Source organism: Barbus barbus (genome assembly GCF_936440315.1).
Source record: "Barbus barbus genome assembly, chromosome: 35".
Classification (NCBI taxonomy): domain Eukaryota; kingdom Metazoa; phylum Chordata; class Actinopteri; order Cypriniformes; family Cyprinidae; genus Barbus; species Barbus barbus.
In genome coordinates, this window is record NC_136763.1 from 27,658,750 (window position 1) to 27,683,848 (window position 25,099).

The window sequence follows — 25,099 nt, forward strand, 5'->3', positions numbered from 1 at the left end:
GGCCGGTAAATCCAGGGGTGGAGGAGTATGTTTCATGATTAACAAGAAATGGTGTGATCCCAGGAATATCTCCATTCTGTCGCGTTCCTGCTCGCCTCATCTGGAACATCTTTCCATTATTTGCCGCCCATTTTATCTGCCCCAGGAGTTTTCATCGATCATAGTTACTGCTGTGTACATTTCCACCACAGGCAGACACCGGCTTGGCTTTGTCTAAGCTTCACGATGTGCTCAGCGGCTACATTAACAAACATCCTGACGCTGCCTTTATCATCGCGGGGGACTTTAACAAAGCCAACCTCAGACAGGTCATGCCGAACTTTCATCAACATGTATCCTGTCCAACTAGAGGACCAAACACACTGGATCGTTGCTACACTCAGTTCAAGAATGCCTACAAAGCCCGCTCACTACTGGCTTTTGGCAAATCTGACCATGTCGCCATTTTTCTCACACCAGAATACAAACAAAGGCTCGTTCAGGATCGTTCAATGAGGCTCTTCTGACCGGGAATATGAACGAGTACAAAGCATCGTGCTATGCTCTCCGGCGCCCAGTAAGAGCCGCTAAACACAGATACAGAGAGAGAATTGAGTCTCATTTCCAGCTCAATGACTCTCGACGGATGTGGCAGGGACTGAGGACCATCTGTGCCTTCGGAAAGGAATCCTCCGCGGAGGTGAGAGCAGATCCGTTGCTGGCCGACGAGGCAAAGGCAGCAGCAGACGTTGCTCAAGTTGCAATAAATTACAATCCACTACACTGAAGTTGTAAAAACCTCAATATTATCTATTTATGGTTTCCGAGATGGGGGAAACGCAGGGGGAATCGCGGAATCCAGTCATATGGAATTTACTGTATAACGCGGAGTCACGGAATTAGTCAAAGTTTGGATGAATTAATCAAAAGTAGGTCAGTACACTTAAATCGACTCACAATATGGACTATCTGTAAACATTAAGCTGCAAAAATACTATTTAAATATGAATTATGCATGTTCGGCGTGTCTCTGTATATGTGAATGGCACAGACGCGCGGTTTTGACACACACACACACACACTGAAGTGCACGACGCTCGCGGTGTATTCCGCATCTGCCATGTCACTAAATGAGGACATAAATACATGAACATCATCCCCAGAACTGCTCTGAGAGTTACTTCATGAGCATTTGACTGTTTCGTTTGAGTAAAACGATTGTCATATCATAAATAGGCTACAGAAACTTAAGAGGTCCTGACGGCAACCCGTCAAAATAAAAGTTCGGTTTATTTACTAATGCTACTACAATTATTACAACTTTTGTTTAAAAGAACAATCACACAATACGCTATTTCTTACATGTTTTAATTTTAATAGTAAACACATTTGTTTGCCAAAAAATAGTTTAATTCTCATTTGATTAAAAGATAAATTAAATTAATGTTTTATGCCTTCATTTGCACTGCACTGTAAATGAAAACTAATGGAAATTACTGTCACATAGGCCAAGATTAAGATACTGTCACATAGGCCAAGATTAGGATGATGGAAATTGGGACATTTCAATAGGCTATTGAACCAAGTGAGCCTATAACAGGCTATTAGTGTTATAGTTTCATTAAAATAGTTGCGGTCTTCTTCGCAACTTCTACAATGGAAATATGAAGACAATTAAATTATTTACACTTATTATATACATTGCGCTTTTTAAATTAATCAACTGATGTGCATTAGATGATGAATTGAATAGTCACCTCTTGTAGGTTGATTTAGTCAACCGAAAATAATTAATGAAGAATTATGAGAGGTTATGCTATTACACATACATTTCTAACATGTAAATTATTGAAGCCAAATACTTCCCCAAGCTGTTTAGCTGTAGTATTTAGTATGCATAGGCTTAATCATGAAGCATAGAGTGGCCCCACTTTTAACTCTCTCTTTATATATTACCCTTATTGTAGATGGATGCATGGGGGAAGACAAGAGTAAGAAGTGCAACCAACACTAGGGAAGGCCGTTTTTGTCAGAGCCCTTGTTATTCTTAATTTTGACATTCATTTTCATTTTTACACCAGACATATATATCGGTTCAATATATCGGTTATCGGTCTACTTGGTCTGTAATAATCGGTATCGGCATCGGCCCTGAAAAACACATATCGGTCGACCCCTACTACAGAGAGTTGTGCGCTTAACTGAGCGCATCTCAGGGTCTGCTCTCCCCTCTCTGCAGGACATCTACCTCAAACGCTGCAAAAATAGAGCTGTTAAAATAATCAAGGACTCAAATCACCCTGGTAACCATCTATTCACTTTGCTTCCATCTGGTAAGCGCTTCCGTAGCCTGATGGCAAAAACTGAGAGACTTAGGAGGAGCTTCTTCCCCCAGGCCATCAGGCTCCTAAACTCTGTCATAACATCACATGACTCCATGTAAATATCACCATATCAATAAGCTATTCATCATTTTTTCTACCTCAAATGCTGCCATTTAAATACCCTGTACAACTTTTTTGCACATTCTTTTGCACATTCCTGTTATATTACTATTTATGTCAACAACATACTGACCTGCACATTTATATTTAAATTTTTTTATCTTTTATTTTATTCTTTTAATTTTTTTCTACTTTTCTTTTCCTTGGTATTTGTATACTTTATAATTGCACTGTCCTTTGAGCGGACCTGACTTACATTTCACTGCTGGTTATACTCTGTATAATTGTGTATGTGACGAATAAAAATCTTGAATCTTAATGGCCTTTTACTGCAGGACACAAAGTTGCTTCATTGAGGTCTCAGTCAATCTGTCTGAGGTACAATAGAGCATTAGGGGACATTCACACAAAGCAGGCTCTTGTATTCCACCTGCCATATTTTGAACATTTTGGACATATTTGGCCACTACATTCCATCTTATGCTTTCAGCGTCTCGCACCGTGAGCGCTGTGTTCTTAAGACTGTGTTCAGTTACATTTTTAAAAGTCAAGACCCCTGCTTTCTGTTCTATTCTTTTCCCTCCGTTGAGCTGTGAATGCAAGAGCAGATCCGGTGTGAACGTCTCGTGACTCATTCTGCGCTGCTGCTGTCTGTAGTGCCTGCTGGAGCAGGTGTGACTCATGAGAAATCATGAAGGTGCTACGTCAAGCTTGAATTGGTCTGAGCATATCGATGGCTCTGATGGAAAATTCCTAATTACTTGTGGGTCATGATTCCTTGCTCTTTTTTCATACTTTTATAGAATGACTATTTACATATTCATTTTTACAGCCGTTTTTATAAATAATAATAAATGAGATGCATTTATTGCATTTATTGCATTATTTACAGCCAAAATATCTTAAATCAAGAAGGATTTTCTTGTTTTCAGAAAAAAAAAGTCAAAATTAAGTGAGTTTTTGCTTGAAACAAGCACAATAATCTGCCAATGGGGTAAGCAAAATAATAGTATTTTCTGTTTGAAATAAGATTATTTTGCTTACCCCATTGGCAGATTATTTTGCTTGTTCTAAAAAAAAAAAAATTTCTGAAAATAAGACAATAATTTTTGCATGTCTAGAAAATCCTTCTTGATTTAAGAATTTTTAGATATCTGGGCTGGAAACAAGACAAAAAAATCATTTTAAGAAAAGCATTTTTTTTGCAGTGTAACCAAAAAATGGTGCTAGATATTGCAACTTGTATTTGTTATCACATTATTTTAATTTATTATTGCAATCAAATGATTGCAAACACTGGTTTATAATAGTTTTACCATGCACTGCATTTGGATATGCTTCTACTTATTTACATATAGTGGCTAATGAATCAGAAAAAGCAGCTTACTTCCACATTGCTGAATAAGAAGGATAGAGTGTACAATCAGCTTTTTTTAATGAATGTAATACCTAATGAAAATCTGTCAAATGTTGAGTGTGTTGGATGCTTCTGTTAGATGTCGTGGACTGTAGCGTCTTGTTTGATACCAAGAATTGTATCTATTTTTCTAAATAATTTTGTAGAAGTAAATCAAACATACTGATCTGTGTAAAAGAAAAACAAAATGATAAAAGGCATCTGAACTTTTAAGTGATAATGTTCAGTCACAATTGGTAAAAAGTGTAAAGTGCAAATATAACCATCTCTATGATAAGAGTGACTTTTCTTTCATTGTGTCTTGTAATGCAGGCATGTAATGAATCCAGTCCAGTAATGTGGAAATGACCTCAGGAAAGAGTTTACCGCTTCATTGGGTGTAACTGAATTAAGTTCTTCCGTAAATAAAGCGTAATTATCTGATCTGCAAAACTGTGATGTGATGACAAAAGTTCAAATAGGTAAACTGACTGAATATATCTGTAAATATATCGGCCATCTTCCAAAAGGTGCAAACATTTATTTTGCTCTTGTACACTAATAACGAATACATACGATCAACTTAAATACATCCAACTCTTTTCATTCAAAGGTTTCACAGGATTTATCAGGTTCATTCACTGGTCAAAATGCGTGGAAGCTCTGATAGTGAGCCTGCAGATGCTGTATTGCGATGTTTTCTTGTTGTTACTCTGTTATAAGCATGACTTCGGTTCATTCTCAGGAGCGTCTCTGTTCTCCAACATCCCCGGACATCGTCTCGGCTGCTACTTCTGTAACGATGTGGTCGCCCCTGGAGACGTGAGTTTTAATCAAGTACTTTCATTGCTGAAATGAGGTTTTCCTCAAGACACGTATTATATTAGAAAATCAAATGTGTAGCAGAAACCAATCAGTCATATGCTAAAGTGTCGTTAACTCAATGGACGCCTTGTGCTGGAAGGCATATCCTCAGCAAAATATGATTGAGCACAGTCTCCTACCGAGTTGAGCCATCACCAAAATGAAACCGTTTTACAGACTGATGAATTAATCCATGATTTGTCATTACTTGGAGCAGTTAGTGAAGTCTTGTTTTGTGTGTAGTCCACCCGAGACAGGACTCTGGACCAGCAGTGCACGGTGAGCCGTCCCGGGCTGGCCATGATCGCCGGAGCCCTGGCCGTGGAGCTGATGGTCTCTATACTCCAGCACCCAGAGGGGTGAGTGCCTCAGCTTCACACATCTGCTGCTGTGAACCCTGTGTGCCTCCATCCACATAGTGCTTGTGCTAGAGCAGGATTCACTGCCGCTGTAGGAACTTAACAGCTGGACACTTTCCTGGCCCATTTTGTAGTACTGTGTTCACACTGGAATTTCAACTAGAAGAAGTGCACCCTAAATAAAAAATAAAAAAACACAGTGTGCACTGCTGGACACTTCATGCATGCTCAACTGTTGCAGCATTCTTTACGTAGCAGAAGGAAAGAGCCCAGGGTCTAAAATTAACACTCATCAAGAGCGAGTATGAAACAGTCTTACTTAGTTGGCCGGTAACTTTATGAATTCCATCAATGACTGCCTGTACTAATCCTAATCCTAGTTGCTTATAACATGCACTTGAAAATGGAACATGTGCCAAAGACGTTGGTTTATGAGTCTGTAAGCATTTTGAAAAGAGAAGCTTCCACCAAAATAAAAGCTCTACACTGAAAATAATGGTACAAAATTTGTTTAAGGTAAGTGGTTGCAAACAATTTATTACATTTAAATAAAAAAAAAAAAAGTGTTGAAAGTTAGTAAGCTAAATTTGTTTATATAAATGTAGCTAAAATAAATTGATGAAATTGATTGATTAAACCACTTACCTTAAAACAATTTAGTCAATTCAATGAATCTCTTTTTTTCGGTGTATGGTTTGATGTTTGAAAGCTAAGAAAACAACAACAACCATAATATTGGTATTTTAATTGCATTGTTATTACTATTATTATACAGTTTAGTAGTATTACTTTTTAAAATTATTTACTTTGGTATAATTCAATTTAAATAATAATAATAATTGCAATGATTACAATAATAATAATTGCAATTAGATATTTCCCCAATTTGTTCTTTTTTTCTTTTTTTTAATGTACAGTTTCTTAATCAGTAAAAATATTCATAGCTGGTAAATGTCGTCAGCTTGTGTGGCGAAATGTGTTTTTAGACCCTGGAAGGGGCTCTGGTGGTAAAATCTTCTCAAATTCATACATGAGATGGTAAAGTGCATAGTACATAATTTAAGACACCGCTTGAAAGTATGTGACAAATACTCTGTGGTATGAAACTGAAACGTTATGGCATCACAGAAGTAGAAAAGCAGTGCCGTCCCATCACAGGCAGGTCTTGTAATGTGTAGAACAAGCTTGAACATTTGGGTCCTTCATCTACGTAGCTTCTGTAAAGCTGAAATTTAATTTTTTTTTATATTTATAATACTCACTTCTTTGCCAATTTAATATGCCAAATAACTAGAAATAAAACATTTGTGTGTTGATTCCTTTGAAAAGTGTAACACTGTGGTGCTTTCATAACATTGATCTGCTTTAAAGATCAACACAGTGTGAGTTTGGAGCATATGTGGCAACTGTTCAAAACAGGTCAAAAATAGTTTCATTTTAGTGACACTGCTGACAGAAATGTCACACTTTGCCCTTTTAATGGGCTCATGCCATCTTAGCTTCATTTCCAGCCATATGTTTAAGTCACTCTGAAACTAAACAGCAATTGCTCTGTAATGTCATATCTGGAGTGCAAAAAGTCTGTATGTTGCTTTTTGTATTTCCAGTCAGATGAGAGGGTATAGAAAGCTTTCATCCACGTGTACCATTGAAAGAAGACTTTAGAAAGCAGGCACTGTGTGCTAGATAGTGCTGGCATCCTCCTGATGGTCTCTCTTCAGATGCATTAAGCTGTTACAGAGCCTCTGCTGGATCTGGATAAAAGCCTTCAGATATGCTGCAATTTTACACTCCATTGAGTTTTGTTTTAGAATTAATAGAAGTGAATGTAAAATATATAGGATATAATAGGACAATGTCCTGTGTAATAAGCTGTCAGTCTGTTGTTTTACAGATGTATATTGTACAGTGCACGGTGAAGAAACACAGAATCAAGCGAACATAAGCAGATGCATATGTAAAATAATGTGAATATCAAACATTAAACAGCATATAAATCAAAACTGCCAAACGTTGCCGCCGAAGGAAATAGTTTAGGACTGTGACGCTCTTTTGTGGGTGTTGATGGAAGCCAACGAATCCATCTAAGTTCTGAACATCATTTTGAATCTCATCCAGACAGTCTTTCACAAAAATATGATTTTCTTAGCTTTTTGTTCAAAATGTTGCTTTTTCCCATTAAACTTACCCAAATTCAAGAGTTAATAAATAATAATAATTCAAAAGAATGCATAAAACTGAATGATATCAAGGTTTGAACATGCAATATAGATGTAGATTAGACTGCTGTGATACACAACATGCCTTTATTCATCTTAAAAGGAAATAAAACCACTTCTCTTAAAGAAAGAACATGGTCTTCTTTCAAGGACAGACAAGTGGTTACATGTGGATTCTTTATACTTTATGCATACAACATTCTTCATTCTTTCAAGCAGACATATTTTTGGTACAGATTAAATTTAGATTAATCCATAAAGCGGTTCAGTCTAGAGCAGTTTTCTCTTTGTCTTGTGGTGTTTGATTTACATTAATGACAAAGACAACAGCAACTAAATTAGGCTGCTGTCCCTTTAAAAGCGAATGCACAGATCCGATACGCATCCAGTATTCTCTCAACTGTTTACATTCACAAGACATAACCGATTGTGTTTGTGTGAATACAGAAACAGATATTTTGTCAATTTTTGTTGTATATTTGTCAGTTCAAGTGTGAAAAGTCACAAAAGAGAAGTGAATTCAGACCTCGTGCACTGTCTGAGAGGCGCTTTCTCTGTGTGCGCTCACAAAACCAGACTGAATTGAGTTCTCTTTTGCATCGTAACACTGATACAAATGTATCCATATTAGGGATGTAACAATATCAAAATCTCACAATACAATAATATTGCTATATGAAGTCTATGATACAATATTGCAATATTAAAAAAAAAGACAAATGAAGATTTGGGGGAAACAATGAAAATGTTGTACATTTTACAGTTAAATTATTCTGTCTAATGCACTTGGAGAGTTCAAAATGAAGAGCTCCGACCCATGTTTCTTAACTAAGAAAACTTAAGTCAGACCAAAGTCAGTTAAATGACTTGTAGCTGAACTTTAAAGGGGACTCAACACTCTTTTTATTTGTGATATACTGTCTCAATCTAAATTACATTCACACTGCTGTTAGAAGCCAAACAAATTAGAATATAATAATACTGTATTGACCCGAATATAAGATGACCCACCTTTTTCCAGATGTACCTTTTAGAAAAAGGCTTTTTGGAAACCAAATTAGTTTTTTTTTTCTTAAGTTATTTTCATATTGCATATTTTTCCTATTTTAATTTTTGTTTTGAAAGTATGCTAAATACTGTACCAACAATGACATTTAAAAATATACACTTTTTGATAAACCATAAAAATAACAGGTAGCCCATCTGAATTATATAACATTTGGGCTATCCATCTCATAGTAGGCTAAGTGAAATCTTAATTTAGTCTTCAAATCTGGATACTGTCTTGTGTTTTAAAATCACTTACAGAGGAAGTTTGTTCCATCAGGCTAACATGACAGTCACGACTCGTGCAGCTGTAAGCTTTTCTTTTTCTTACACATTACATTACATATTTCATGGCACACTCGTTTTATGTGTGTTTGGCGCCACCTATTGTTGTGTGTGTATTATTGACATGTCATAGTCTAGACCCTGAATATAAGACGACCGCGTTTCTTCAGATGTATTTCCAAGAAAAAAGCATTGTCTTATATTCGGGTCAATACGGTAATATAACAACAATGACAGTAATAGCCAAATCAAAAAAAAAAATGAAAATGAATATTTTATAGGTATATTATTTTTGCTTACAATACTTCTTTCCTAATTTCTACACTTGAAATAGATATTTTGAATTTGGGCTGCATTTAAATCACTTGCTGTCAGCAATTCATATACTGCACTTTAAGTTTTTATTAAAGCGAAAATAAAGTATAACTGGCCGTTGTGTTCTCAAACGTGTGCTAAACTCACAACACGTGTAATAAACGAGTTGACTGCATTCATTCAGTGTGAACGCAGCAGAAAACACCGGATCACGAGCTGATCGTCTGAACCAAGTGTGTGCTTCGCTTTAAAACACAGCGAACCCAGACTTAATGAAGGCATTAAGCCATATTGTGCTTTTGGTTTTAGTGTTTGACAGATACTGTGCCAAAGCATAATGACCCAAAACACAACTTTAAAGACCTTTTATGTTAGAATAAGAAGTTTAAATATATTTAAAAACTACACTTATTGCCCGGAAGACCTATCATTTCATATCGTCATGTGACCACAATAATATCGAGACATCACGATATTGATAATATCATTACATCCCTAATCCATGTCTGCTCTTCTCTTACTCCCAAACGCTGTGTGGGTTATCTTGGCCTCTGGGTATTCCTGCACACTCTGCTAGGGGTATTGTTTCTTCCCGAGCTTTGCTTGGAGGTACATATACAGGCCCTTCTCAAAAAATTAGCATATTGTGATAAAGTTCATTATTTTCTGTAATGTACTGATAAACATTAGACTTTCATATATTTTAGATTCATTACAACACAACTGAAGTAGTTCAAGCCTTTTATTGTTTTAATATTGATGATTTTGGCATACAGCTCATGAAAACCCAAAATTCCTATCTCAAAAAATTAGCATATTTCATCCGACCAATAAAAGAAAAGTGTTTTTAATACAAAAAAAGTCAACCTTCAAATAACTATGTTCAGTTATGCACTCAATACTTGGTCGGGAATCCTTTTGCAGAAATGACTGCTTCAATGCGGCGTGGCATGGAGGCAATCAGCCTGTGGCACTGCTGAGGTGTTATGGAGGCCCAGGATGCTTCGATAGCGGCCTTAAGCTCATCCAGAGTGTTGGGTCTTGCGTCTCTCAACTTTCTCTTCACAATATCCCACAGATTCTCTATGGGGTTCAGGTCAGGAGAGTTGGCAGGCCAATTGAGCACAGTAATACCATGGTCAGTAAACCATTTACCAGTGGTTTTGGCACTGTGAGCAGGTGCCAGGTCGTGCTGAAAAATGAAATCTTCATCTCCATAAAGCTTTTCAGCAGATGGAAGCATGAAGTGCTCCAAAATCTCCTGATAGCTAGCTGCATTGACCCTGCCCTTGATAAAACACAGTGGACCAACACCAGCATCACTGACTGTGGGTACTTGACACTGGACTTCAGGCATTTTGGCATTTCCCTCTCCCCAGTCTTCCTCCAGACTCTGGCACTTTGATTTCCGAATGACATGCAAAATTTGCGTTCATCCGAAAAAAGTACTTTGGACCACTGAGCAACAGTCCAGTGCTGCTTCTCTGTAGCCCAGGTCAGGCGCTTCTGCCGCTGTTTCTGGTTCAAAAGTGGCTTGACCTGGGGAATGCGGCACCTGTAGCCCATTTCCTGCACACGCCTGTACACGGTGGCTCTGGATGTTTCTACTCCAGACTCAGTCCACTGCTTCCGCAGGTCCCCCAAGGTCTGGAATCGGTCCTTCTCCACAATCTTCCTCAGGGTCCGGTCACCTCTTCTCGTTGTGCTGCGTTTTCTGCCACACTTTTTCCTTCCCACAGACTTCCCACTGAGGTGCCTTGATACAGCACTCTGGGAACAGCCTATTCGTTCAGAAATGTCTTTCTGTGTCTTACCCTCTTGCTTGAGGGTGTCAATGATGGCCTTCTGGACAGCAGTCAGGTCGGCAGTCTTACCCATGATTGCGGTTTTGAGTAATGAACCAGGCTGGGAGTTTTTAAAAGCCTCAGGAATCTTTTGCAGGTGTTTAGAGTTAATTAGTTGATTCAGATGATTAGGTTAATAGCTCGTTTAGAGAACCTTTTCATGATATGCTAATTTTTTGAGATAGGAATTTTGGGTTTTCATGAGCTGTATGCCAAAATCATCAATATTAAAACAATAAAAGGCTTGAACTACTTCAGTTGTGTTGTAATGAATCTAAAATATATGAAAGTCTAATGTTTATCAGTGTAAGGGAACTGTTGTGTGTGTGTCATGTGTTCCTGCCTCTTGTGCCCATATTTGGTCTGTTTCCTGTCCTTGTTAAGCGTAATCATTAGTTAATTCTTGTCTAGCCGTGTTCGTCTCGTTATCTATGATTTACCTGTGTATATTAGTCCTGTCTGTTCAGTTAAACTTCGTCTGGTCTACTCGTTATCCCCGGTGTTGGATGTCTGTGTCTTACCCTGCCTTGCCTTGTCTTGCCCTGCCTTGATGTCAGTAAAGTGTTATTTGAGTTTATATCCTCGTCTGCGTGTTCCTGGTTCCTCCCTCGTGTGTGCACCGTGACAATCAGTACATTACAGAAAATAATTAACTTTATCACAATATGCTAATTTTTTTAGGACCTGTAGTTTGCATTTGATGCTTTGAAGCACGTTTTGCATTTAACAAACAGGATGCATTAGTAATACTCAAAGCATAGCTTTTAGGCAGCTTAATACTCAGTATGTTCCTCTTTGACTATTTCTGATACTTTGACTAGCTGCCATTTGAGTCACAGTTATGGTCTCAGGATTTGTGACTAAATCCAGCTGCAGCACTTTCCCCCACACACACAGACACTCTAGGCAGTGTCCTCATAAACCACCTTCATATTGTAATACCTCTGTCATACCCATGTCCTCATAAACCACATAAACATGCACACACACACATACACACACACACACACACACACACACAGTAACTAAGCATAAAAGTGCTCTTTAAGGGATTGACTGAAGTCTAATTTGAATGTGTTGATGTGTTTTCTGTCAGAGGTTATTCTGTGGCCAGTAGCAGTGATGACCGGATGAATGAACCCCCGACCTCTCTGGGTCTCGTCCCCCATCAGGTCAGTTATGAGCTCCTGTCTGATGCATGTATTTGTTATTTTAAGAATTATCATTATGTAAACACGCTGCTGAACAGACGAGCATTGCAGATGAGGAGCGCCGTGTTGTGTGTTGTTGATTGTGGGGATATTATCATCCTCAGCATGAGATGATCTGGCATTGAAATTCACGCTGGTCTAAGCTGATCTGTTCTGAAGTGTTTATGCTGATGCTAAGTGACTTCTAAAGCAGTCATTTACTGGTCTGCCACAGTAATGTTAATGTCTTTGAATTATCTACATTTGGGGATCTTCTCCACAAATACCAGTCTATGCAATTAATTACGATTAGTTGCTGGTTTAAACATTGTAGTGTATTGACATGCCAGTAATGGCTGGAATACACTACATGACTTTTACCCAGATTTTTGCCCCAGTTTACAGTTTGCATAAGTTGATGCTAGTTGCTAAAAGTCCAATTTTGTAGCTTCAGACTCTGATTTTTGTGTATGTCTGATTGGAATCCAGTCATATTTAATAAATGTGAACAGTAAAAAATCGAATGCAATTTTATTTTTACAAGCTACATTGATTAATTTACAAAGTCGGCAAGTGTATGACACCTAGTGGATTTTAAGAGGTGTAGTTATTCCAGCCCTTTTTTTCCACACTAAAAACACATTCCAAAAATGCTGCAAAGCTTGACCGCCAGTTGTAATTTATTAGATGTATAATATAAAGTTATGTGAACATTGTCTTTGAACCAGTGATATTCCGCTGTGGAACAACAAAAAATTGACATGAAAGAGTCAACAAAAAACCCTGCTGCTTGTCGTGGCTGTGGCTGGTTAGGAGACCGTCTCAGATTCATAGAAAAGAGGGCTGCTTTATCACATCTCTAGTTTTCCTTTGAATTCCAAATATGTTACAGATGTTTATTTGCTCAGATCAATAAATCATCAATCATTTTAGTAATGTAAGTGCAAAATAACCTCTGTTGAATTAGGAAGGCTGATATAAGTCGCATGGATATGCAGATTTACTTGCCCGTGAGAGAGTTAAATTCAAATTCATTTGACGCTTTATTAGCATGCTTACACGATGTTAAGGCTGCAAATTTTTTGAAGCTCAACGAAAATAAAACCAAGGTTATTGTGTTTGGCCCTAGAAAGCAGGATGTGCTTCAGTGCTTGAATGCAACTTCTTTGACTGGTTTTGTTAAATCTTGTGTAAAAAATGTGGGATTTGTTCTGGATAGTGATTTAAAGTTGGACAGGCAAATACTGTGGTGAGATCTTGTTTTTTTTTAATCTACGTCTGTTAGCTAAGACTAAACCATTTCTATCTACTTCAGATTTTAAGAAAGCAATTACATCCATTGTCTTTTCTCGAATGGATTATTGTAATTCTCTTTATTATGTAGTTGATGTTCGAGCACAGAAAATCCAAAACGCTGCAGCAAAAATGATGAAGTCAGCAAAGAAATATGATTCTGTGACTCCATTATTAATTTCTTTAAAGTGGCTGCCAGTACGACTTAGAATTATTTATAAGACCCTCGTACTTGTTTTTAAGGCCTTGCACAATCTAGCTCCTGTGTATTTGTCCGGTTTGGTGGCAATCTACACCCAATCTAGATCCTTGAGATCAGAAAATCAACATCTGCTTTGCATTACCAGGACAAAATATAAACATAGAGGTGACAGAGCTTTTTCTCGAGCAGGCCCTAAATTTTGGAATGACCTCCTTCAATCTATTCGATCTGCCAAATCCTTACCCATGTTCAAAGCTATGTTAAAACAACATCTTTTAAATTCAAATGGAGAGCTTCTTTAAATGGGTTAATGTTTATGTGTGTTTATGTGATTGGATATGTTTTTTAGCTTGTGATTGTAAAGCACTTTGGGCAACATGAGTTGTATTAAGCTGAGCTATATAAATAAACAAAACAAGCACTTCTGGGAAGAGGAACTAGCATTCATCCTCTCATTATTGTGACCGTTTTCTATGGTTTGTCACAAGCTGAGACGTTGCATTAATTGTGAAAGTAACCGCACATACTCAGTAGTGTCCAGCAGGCATGTGGCATTCAGACGTGCAGCAGGCAGCATCAGTTGCGGGAATCTCGTCTCTTTTTATCTGTCAACGCCATTTGTCAAGTCCTGATGATTCGCCTAAAGCGAGCAGATCCACGGTCAGCTCATTGCCTCAAGTCACACTTTCTCAAACACACTGTGGATTCTCGTGGGAAGTAAAAGTGACCTTTTGCTTCGCCACGAGCCCCCTGACCAATTTAAAACCGTTCTGCACATTTCCATGGCAGAAAAGATCGTCCCTAAAACCTGCTGATCTCCATCCAGGAACTGTTAACATCAGTGGCCTGAGGCTGGGATAATGTCCTCACCAACACAAAAAATATTACAATGGCAAAAACTAGCAGCTTTATTATCTGAAATAAGATAAAATGAAAATTTAAATGAGTAAATAAACAACTTTTTTGAGTTTGCTAAGAACAAAAACCAATCTGAAACTATGTATATGTTGTCAGTATGAACAAGAGTTGAATTGAATAGAGATCCAATAAACCGATACGCATCCAATATTCTCTCAACTGTTTACATTCACTTAAGACATAACTGAGCGTTTTATGTGAATTATGTCAAAACAGACAATTTGTCAGCTTTTGTTGTGTGTATTTGTCAGTTCAAGTGCGAAAAGTCACAAAAGAGAAGTGAATTCAGTACTTGTGGCACTTTCTCTGTGTGCGCTCACAAAACCGGACTGATTTGAGTTCTCTTTTGCGTCGTCACACTTTTTCAAGATATTAGGGATGGAACAATATCAAAATCTCACAATACAATAATATTGTGATATGAAGTCTACAATATGATATTTATATGATATATATCCAATCAACAAGTCCGAAATGCCCAGAGTTTCTGAGGAGTTGTGATGCATTTTAAGCAAATGTATGAGACAGTTAAAAATGAAAGATAAAAATATATGGATGTGGGGTCCATCACTATTGTCTCCTGTGTCATTAGACAGCTGCTGAGAAAGGAAATGGAAAATTGAGCGAGGGATACAGGAGCAAATCCGTAATCCTTCATGAAAGCGGTTGATGGCTCATACTGAAGGGCTGCAGCGCTGGCCTTGTTTGTCTTTTACGCTTATCGTCGCACACTTGGGGACATTCACCAGCTTAATGAGTCTCTAGAGTCAGAGAGAATGAAAAGGAAAAAGAGAGATGGGCTTGTGTATTGAAAGCATTGAGGATGAAGAGAATGTATGTAAGCTCGCTCTATTTGTGCTCCTCTTGACCTGGCACTGCAGATGACTTCTTTTTAAATCTTTGGATGGATTGACTTTATATTATTTTATTGTTTTCTGTAAGTACAACTTATAATGTCAGTCAAGGTGCAGCATGATCAGTTACACATAGGAGTGTAATGGTGCATTGTGCTATCGTGGTTCGGTTGATGCGGTCAGTCACAGGCGATCAGTCCAGAAGGAGGCGCGAGTGATAACACACTGCTAACCGTCACAACAGGACAGGGCAGAAGAAGAGACGATCTACGCACCAAACAAAACAAGAATGGCGAGTTCAGAAAGCACACAAGAGCTCAAAGAAGCGCCTGCTTGTGTTAAATCAGTAGTGTGGTAAATTTTCTGGTTCTAGAGGTGACCGCCTATAAATCAGAACCAGTAGGTCAGAAGGTTTTATTTTGGCCAGTCTCTCTTCCAGAATTTCACACAAACTGCATTGCAATAATTTCCCAAAATGAAATTTGTGTGGAAATCTGTAAAGAGGTGTAAATACTGTAGCAGGCAGACCAAGCTCAGTGTTTGCGATGCTCACATACAGGAAGACAAATATATGAATGTATCTCTGAGATGAACTGACTGTCTTCAGATATGTTTCAGTGGCATTTTCTTTTCCTCTTATCTCCATATAATGCATATTAAAGTAGTGTTTATAAGCAGCTGCTTGGTTTACAGCGGTAACCTGTATTGCTACTGTTCCATAAGCGCCACCTGCTGGCAGAGAGTGAATCTGCATCTCATTCAGTCCGTCTGCTGTTTTTGTTTTGCGCAGATGTCTGATGTAGCATAATTTCACAAATATAAAGGCAGACCATTCTGTTATGGCTTGAAATCTTGAAATTAATTATACATTTTTAGGTCTCTCCAGAGATGCTCAATTGGGTTTAAGTCAGGGCTCTGGGTGGGCCATTCAAGAACAGTCACGGAGTTGTTGTGAAGCCACTCCTTCGTTATTTTAGCTGTGTGCTTAGGGTCATTGTCTTGTTGGAAGGTAAACCTTCGGCCCAGTCTGAGGTCCTGAGCGCTCTGGAGAAGGTTTTCGTCCAGGATATCCCTGTACTTGGCCGCATTCATCTTTCCCTCGATTGCAACCAGTCGTCCTGTCCCTGCAGCTGAAAAACACCCCCACAGCATGATGCTGCCACCACCATGCTTCACTGTTGGGACAGTATTGGACAGGTGATGAGCAGTGCCTGGTTTTCTCCACACATACCGCTTAGAATTAAGGCCAAAAAGTTCTATCTTGGTCTCATCAGACCAGAGAATCTTATTTCTCACCATCTTGTGGTCCTTCAGGTGTTTTTTTTGTGTCTTGCACTGAGGAGAGGCTTCCTTCGGGCCACTCTGCCATAAAGCCCCGACTGGTGGAGGGCTGCAGTGATGTTTGACTTTCTACAACTTTCTCCCATCTCCCGACTGCATCTCTGGAGCTCAGCCACAGTGATCTTTGGGTTCTTCTTTACCTCTCTCACCAAGGCTCTTCTCCCCCGATAGCTCAGTTTGGCCGGACGGCCAGCTCTAAGAAGGGTTCTGGTCGTCCCAAACGTATTCCATTTAAGGATTATGGATGCCACTGTGCTCTTAAGAACCTTAAGTACAGCAGAATTTTTTTTGCAACCTTGGCCAGATCTGTGCCTTGCCGCAATTCTGTCTCTGAGCTCTTCAGGCAGTTCCTTTGACCTCATGATTCTCATTTGCTCTGACATGCACTGTGAGCTGTAAGGTCTTATATAGACAGGTGTGTGGCTTTCCTAATCAAGTCCAGTCAGTATAATCAAACACAGCTGGACTCAAATGAAGGTGTAGAACCATCTCAAGGATGATCCGAAGAAATGGACAGCACCGGAGTTAAAAATATGAGTGTCACAGCAAAGGGTCTGAATACTTAGGACCATGTGATATTTCAGTTTTTCTTTTTTAATAAATCTTCAAAAATGTCAACAATTCTGTGTTATTCTGTCAATATGGGGTGCTGTGTGTACATTGAGGAAAAAAAATGAACTTAAATGATTTTAGCAAATGGCTGCAATATAACAAAGAGTGAAAAATTTAAGGGGGTCTGAATACTTTCCGTACCCACTGTATATCCAGTTGTGCTTGCATGAACTTGAATTAATGATACCTATTATATGTAGTTGTTTATATTGCTATGCTGCAACTCCCAATCTCACAGTCTCGCTATAATTCATAAAGTGGCACAGCAGGACCCCCTGCCTGTGTTCTGAAGCTTAGCACAGCGTTGTAGCAAAAGCCCCCCCCCGCATGCAACAAACCACACACACACATTCAAACACACTCACAGTCACACAGGGGGCTAATGATGCAGCTACAGACGTCAAAGAGCTGCTCTTGGGTTGTTAGCTCCACCAGCGTGCAGCATGCATATGCCCCTTCAGAAATAACGCTCCCCTCCTCAAGAACACATAATTGCAAATATGCGACTCCTTACTCATAATGCGATTAATCAGAAAAGCTCTCTTGACTGTGACTAGCCTCAACACATTGACATAAGCTGGAGAACAGGACACATGCGACGACTGGGTCATTATAATCTCCAACCTCATAAATTGTTCTTGACGGGATTTAGTGTTCTGACCTTTCTTGCATTAATGTTGCGTTGGGCTCAACATGACTGCATGGCACACTCATGATGGGTGATTCATCTCTTTAGCTTGCATTGCCCCCTGCTGGAAGTGTGGAGAACTGCAGAGAGACAGTAAAGCCATTTATAAGATTTCTATAAAAAAAAAAAAAGTTTCACAGTTTCCACAAAAATATTGTGTAGCACAACTGTGTTCAACATTGATAATAATCAGAAATGTTTGTTGATCAGTAAATCAGTATATTACAATGATTTCTAAAGATACACTGAAGACTGGAGTAATGATGCTGAAAATACAGCTCTGATCACAGAAATAAATTACAGTTTAACAGATATGCATGTAGGAAATTATGCACAGAATTTATTATTATACACATAAATAATATTTCACAATTTTACTGTATTTTTGATCAAATAACTGAAGCATTGGTCAGACTTCTTTCAAAAACTGTTAAAAAGTGTACCAACCCCAAACTTTTCAGCTATAGTGTATATTGAACATGAAATATCTGTCCACTGAAAACACTTAGGCATTAGCAAACCTCTGTGTTAAACTAAATGTGTTATTTTTGGGTAGCTAGATATAAGCTAGTTGACCTTAACTTGCTTGACATGTGTCGAGACAGTAATCGTAACTGGTTTACACTAATATCTCTGAATATAGTGATGATAGTGAGAGTCAGGCCTGGCACAAGCTCAACTGTTGTTCTGGGCAAAACACGGTCATGCCGTCCCCTTTCACACTCACAATTGACCGATCGGTAAGCCCCGCCCCCTCAGTTACTGTCGATCCCTCGGTCAAACAAGCGGAGCTGCTCACTCTCTTACAATGACAGCTGTCAGTGTGAAAACCTTGTCACAAGATGTTGTGGAACAATTTTGGACACGGAAGGACCACCATTCAAGTGGGAATTAAATATGCCATGGAGGGATATATAAAATATTTTAAAATAAACATGGTGGGTAACTCGATTAATTTAGAAGCGAGGGTTTACAGATCAAAAGGCGAGTGGGAGAAGCCTCATATTACATCTCAGATCAACACTGTTCATGTATCGCAGGGTACGATTAAATTAATGTACATTTAACCAGTTTAATATGGAGATTCAGTGATATGTAGACCTTCGTTTATGTGTTTTTGACCTACATTGTACAAGACGCGAGAACAGTCCGCTATTTAGGTTTGTACGTTAGCATGGACTCACTAACTTCAACGTTAGCTAGCTTTGGCCAGAGAAACCTTGCTGAAGCACAACATGACATAAATGTTCTGCTTGAACAGATGAAAATTGTAACTTAAGAAAATGACAACCAGAAAATTAACATTTTTGTCTTCATTGGGATTGGGTTGAATGCTTACAGACATTTTGTTTTGTTTGGGTTCAGAAAATGGAATAAAATACAACCCGAATTCCAGAAATGTTGGGACGTTTTTAAAAATTTGAATGAAATGAAAACTTAGACTTTTAAATCACATGAGCCAACATTTTATTCACAATAGAACATAGTTAACATAACAAATGTTTAAACGGAGAAATTTTAAAATTGTATGCACAAAATGAGCTCATTTCAAATTTGATGCCTGCTACAGGTCTCAAAATAGTTGGGATGGGGGCATGTTTATCGTGGTGTAACATCTCTTCTTTTCAAAACAGTTTGAAGACGTCTGGGCATCGAGGTTATGAGTTTCTAGAGTTTTGGTGTTGGAATTTGGTCCCATTCTTGCCTGATATAGGGTTCCAGCTGCTGAAGAGTTTGCGGTCGTCTTCGACCTGTTTTTCGTTTAATGATGCACTGTTCTCTATAGGTGAAAGATCATACCGTATGAACTTATGCACCCCCATACCATCAGAACACTTTTCCATTTTAAATGAGCCTTGGCCCACAGGACACGACAGCGCTTCTGGACCATGTTCACATATGGCTTCCTTTTTGCATGATAGAGCTTTAGTTGGCATCTGCAGATGGCACGGCAGATTGTGTTTACCGACAGTGGTTTCTGGAAGTATTCCTGGGCCCATTTAGTAATGTCAATGACAGAATCATGCCGATGAGTGATGCAGTGTCGTCTGAGGGTCCGAAGACCACGGGCATCCAACAAAGGTCTTCGGCGTTGTCCCTTACGTACAGAGATTTCTCCAGTTTCTCTGAATCTTTTGATGATGTTATGCACTGCAGATGATGAGATTTGCAAAGCCTTTGTATTTGAAGTATTCCACAATCTTTTTACGTACTCTTTCACAGATTGGAGAGCCTCTGCCCATCTTTACTTCTGAGAGACTCTGCCTCTCTAAGACATCTCTTTTATAGCTAATTATGTTACAGACCTGATGTCAATTAACTTAATTAACTTTGTTAACTTTTTTGAGACCTGTAGCAGGCATCAAATTTGAAATTACCTCATTTAGTGGATACAAGTGTAAAATTTAAACATTTATTATGTTATCTATATTCTATTGTGAATGTGATTTGAAAGTCTTTTAGTTTTCGTTTTATTCTAATTTAAAAAACGTTCCAACATTTCCGGAATTCGGGTTGTAAATGCCATTGGCTCATCTATGTTCGAGGGGAGGGACTTACCGAAAGGCCAATTAAACACCATCTTTATGATTCATGTGAAAGACTGGAGATTTTCTTTGTTGATACAATTTCGCTAATATAGAAGCAGACACGAGCATGTGTTCAGATTTTTTATTAATTTTTTTTCATAAAGGTGACTGGCAAAAAAAATAATAATAATAATACAGCTGCAAATGCAAATTAAGTGTATGTACAGGCCCAAAGTGGAAGATTTGGGAGAATTAATTTTAAATAAGAGACACAGAAATTTGTTCAAGCTGTGCTCGTTCAGCCGAAATCCCGTTGCTGGTGTGCACAGCTGTTTAGCTTTATAAATATTAATATATGGAGTATATAAATATTATGCACGCAATAACGGTTAGCCTTCTCCTTGCCAAGGGCTGGAAATAACGGGGATTTGGGGTAAAAATGAGTTAAGAGTTTTGTTCAGAGTGCACGGTCGCTGACTGAAGTGCTTTGAATAACCGTTAAAAGAAGTTGCGATCCCGTTAAATACAAATTTGTTGTATTAAAAATATTTTATGACCGGCTACCTGCCTAAAGAACAACAGCAAATGTGTTTTGCATGTACGTATTTAATAGATTACACACACCTACACTTGTTCCAGCTGTATCTCCCCTGCTTTCTCTCTCACACACAAACAGTAAGCTTATATTTCATCACCAGCAGCACATGTCATTTGTATCCATGTCCGGATAGTTTTATTCCTTTTGATGACATTTATGGATGTGCATGAAGGTGTTTTCCATTGATGCTGCTAGTAATGTGTGGGAGTGGCATTACTATGAAGCAGAGTTCATTTACATTTAGGATAACTAATAGGGAGATAACTTGTTGATACGAGTGCATTAATTCCAAATGAATGCCCAGAAGATAAACTAAAATCTCGGTAGCTGCCTAGTTCGCCTGTATGCACGCACCGGCGCTGGTTGTGTTAAGATCTGTTTCAGGCATCCTCCTTCATTTAGCGGATTCTGTTTTAATGCAGAATGGCTTGCAGTGTTCTTCTGGGAATGCCGAGGCTCAGTATCTCGATCAGAGACTTAATGGTTCATGGATCCTGAAGTTGAACCTACAACCTTTCAATTACCAGCCCAGATGTTCAATCACTTGAGCCCTGCAAAACCTTGATGCAGTGGCCCTGAAAAACTGCTTAGACACATTAACAGGATTTTAAAATGTATGGATTGCATTGCATTAGTGACAAGAAGTCAAGCCAAGTGTCATCTGGAAACGAATGCCTTCGTGAACTGTGAGTGTGCTTGAGTCAGCTGGTGTTTGGGTGGTTTCAGCGGCTGCATGGAGTCGTTCTGCTGAAGTTCACACAGGTGTAAAACAGGAACCAGAGGTGTAGAGAATCACATCAATCACCAACACCATCCGTCCAAGTCTTCATGTTTAACGCTACACTTTATGCATCTTTCTTCACCAATGTTGACACTTGCTTTCGTTTTTTGTTGCATTGACATTCATTTTAAAGTGATTGAAGTGTGTATTTTTTGCTGCAGTATGCAAATGTTCAAACTTCACAATTTCAGTTCTCTAATTTTTTCCCTCAATTTGATTAAAAAGTAATTATATTTGAACAGCTTTGAGCAGACGATGAATGTCCGAGTATGAATCTCTCTTATTTGGTGGATTTGACTCCTTAAATGTGGATTTAGATCAAAGTGTCTTGTGCTGGAGCGCTTTGATTCATGGGTAGTGTGTAATGCATCAGCCGCCTGTAAACGCCTGCTAATCTTCACGCCGAAGCCTCAGCCCCTCTTATCTTCCCCTCGGGCTCTTGCTTTAATTTGCTTTCAATTAAGACCAGCCGGCAGCATAACTCCTGAGACGCATGGAGAGATACGTGACTGTAACTGAACACAGCGCTCTGTCGTTTGCCTGCTGTTTTTACGTCAGAAGAAAGCACTTTGCTCTGCTGTTGTGGAATGTGCTAAATGAATAAATTAATTGCAGAAAATCATTTACTTGCAGAAAAATGTCTGTTTTTTGCAAGAATATAGATTTTTATATTGTAATTTCCATGCAAAAATGCCTACAAAAACAACATATATACAATATTACTTAAAATAAAAATCACATCCAGTACAAACTATTTTCACTTTTTTTACAATAAATAATAAATGTCAATGTCATTAAAAATGTAAAAAGAAAAAAAAGAAACAGTTGTCCTCAATAGGCTTGATTTGTACTATGCAAAATATAATTTCATACAATTTGTTGGCGTCTAATTATACAGCAGTCTCTTTAACAGCTTTAAAAGAGTCATGATTTACGTAACCATTTTAAGTAACATTAAGTCTGTCATTTGAAAAAAATATATAGTTATGTAAGTTTAATTCTTTTCAGAATATTCATTTCAAAATAAACGAAAAGTGTTCAAATTCATTGTGTATTTTTCTCTGATGACGACAAACCTAAGTATTGTAACACTTTTAATGGAAGATGTTTGACGAATATTATGAAGCTGAATTTTTTATTAAAACTCATTTGGCAAGATCAGGAAACCCCATGGAATGGGAAATTAAATGAAGTGTCTCAGACCCAAACACAAGATGGTGTTTCTAATGTTTGCCGCCTGCTGTCTTTACTGACAGGCACCAGGTGGCGCTAGAGATTAAGGAATATTTTCTGTCCTGATTCTGTAGCTTAAAAATCATTTGTTTTCTTTCCAGATTCGAGGATTCCTGTCAAGATTTGACAACGTTCTTCCTGCAAGTTTGGCGTTTGACAAATGCACTGCATGCTCACTGATAGTAAGTGACCGTTTACATGCTTTTGATTTGGGATTGAGATAAATGCAACTTTTAAAAAAATGTCAAGCAATGCTTGAGTGATAAAAACAGAAAAAGATTTGTTATAACAGTGAGATAATGTACAGTCGTACAGCTCGTGTATGGAGTCTAGCGAGTGTGCTGGTATCTTAAGCATGTTCCTTTGCAGATATGTGAAGTATCTGTAGAGGATGCATGTGTGTTAGAGAGGCCATGTGTTGTGAATTAGGCTCCTTGTTGATGTCACAGCCATATGTGAGTAATTAGGGCTGAATTGAAGTGTTTTTTCCCAGCGGTCACGCTGTTGTCGACGGGTTCACGTCTCATAAATCAGATTTTGGCTGCTCAATCTCTTCTGCATGTGTGGATGTGCTCTCCTTGTGGTTTCTCTCTCATTTAGCAGCTCTGTAGCCACTCCTTCCTCCAAACACACACTCGTACGTGAACACAGAGAGTCTGGAGGCTGATGGGGAGTTGTATCCGCTCCCTTCCCCCTCTTCTGCTGTGTCCCAACTTTTCTCTCGCTCTCTCTCTCTCTCTGTTTTCTTTGTGTCTTTTCTTTCTGTAACGACATAAAAGCCTCATAAAAAGTCTCAGATCCTTACACTTTGATGCAGGACTGTTAGGGAACTGTGTAAGGTAAAAGTCTTAGGGTTCCCAATCATGTCTTTTAAAGGGATAGCTCATCGAATCAGCAACATTTTGATTATTAAATAATACATATGGGTTTAGTAAATGATAACAAACTTGTGTTTATCATTGAATTGTTCATTTAAGATACTGAAAAAGGAGTTTTGTTATAAAGAGAAGTAAAAACCATATTTCAGTAAAACACTAAGGCCATTAGCTGTAAATGGGCCTGCTTGAACATCTTTACTATCAGTTTGAGCTGATTTTGATGTGATGCAGTTATATTGTAACCTTTTTTACCAAACAGCTACACATTTCAAATGCGGCGTAATAAAGGTCATATAATGCCGCAGGTTTTCTGGAAACGTATTTCTCTTAGAAAACTCCAACCAGCAGCACATTAAAAACTTTTGTCCATTGTCTACAAGTGTGTGTTTTTGACGTGTTTTTGAACACATCCCGATGGGTCTTTAGTGCACACTGCTTGTTTGTTTGTCTGTTTACTTGTTTGTTTGTGAAATGTGACTCAGAAAATACATCCACACCATGCTACATCCGTAGTTCGGACAAACTAATTGGACATCATAGAGAGGTGCTCATGAGGATATACAGATCCTCAGACCAGAGGTACCAGGCAAAACATTAAAAAAAAAAAAAAAAAAACGTAGTATCCAATTTTATTTTTTGGCCCATAATGGTTCACTCAGAGATATTAGGAAGTCAATGTAGCTCCAAGAGTAAACTGTTAAATTGTACAATTTTTCAGTGGTAAACCAAATGTGGGTCACTTCACTGAATGAGTCTGAGTCTGAATGTCTGAAGAACAAATAATATTCAAATGAGGAATGTACAGCAGTCAACATTTGAAGTGGATCAAAACCTTTCATCAAAGTTGTCCTAAAACCAAAGTGCGTTCTTGTCTTAGGACAACTTTAATGAACTTTTTTGATCCACTTCAAATGTTGACTACTGTATTTTGTTTCCCTGTGTCTAAGCATAAACCTACATGTATGATTGCTAAAAACTTTCTTTTTTAAAGTTTGCATGCCTGTAACTCAAGAAGTATTAAGATTTCCTAAAATCCTTTAGATTCTGTTTCCTGATCTTCATTTCTAAGGCCCTTCAGTTCCAGAGATATCAGGACCTCAGTCCAGCTCCATGTCCAAATTATTGAATCCTGCCCATTTTCAATGGTCAAAAACCAAATGTAAATTTGTGTTTTATCTAGTTATGAGTGACACTGCAAATATGCAAATAATAACCAGTAACTTAATCCAGG

The 25,099-nt window shown here is 38.3% G+C and overlaps 1 protein-coding gene across 4 annotated transcripts in view; it reads left to right on the forward strand.

Moving 5' to 3' along the window:
• The window catches only part of LOC306854953 (ubiquitin-like modifier-activating enzyme ATG7), a 116,435-nt gene that overhangs the window by 42,606 nt on the left and 48,730 nt on the right, over nucleotides 1-25,099 (forward strand). For all 4 annotated transcript variants that reach the window (XM_079393272.1, XM_079393274.1, XM_079393271.1 and 1 more), the window contains 4 exons: nucleotides 4,565-4,641; nucleotides 4,927-5,042; nucleotides 11,849-11,924; nucleotides 23,092-23,172. In XM_079393272.1, coding sequence (XP_079249398.1) covers nucleotides 4,565-4,641; nucleotides 4,927-5,042; nucleotides 11,849-11,924; nucleotides 23,092-23,172 — 350 coding nt within the window. The remainder of the gene's footprint in view (nucleotides 1-4,564; nucleotides 4,642-4,926; nucleotides 5,043-11,848; nucleotides 11,925-23,091; nucleotides 23,173-25,099) is intronic.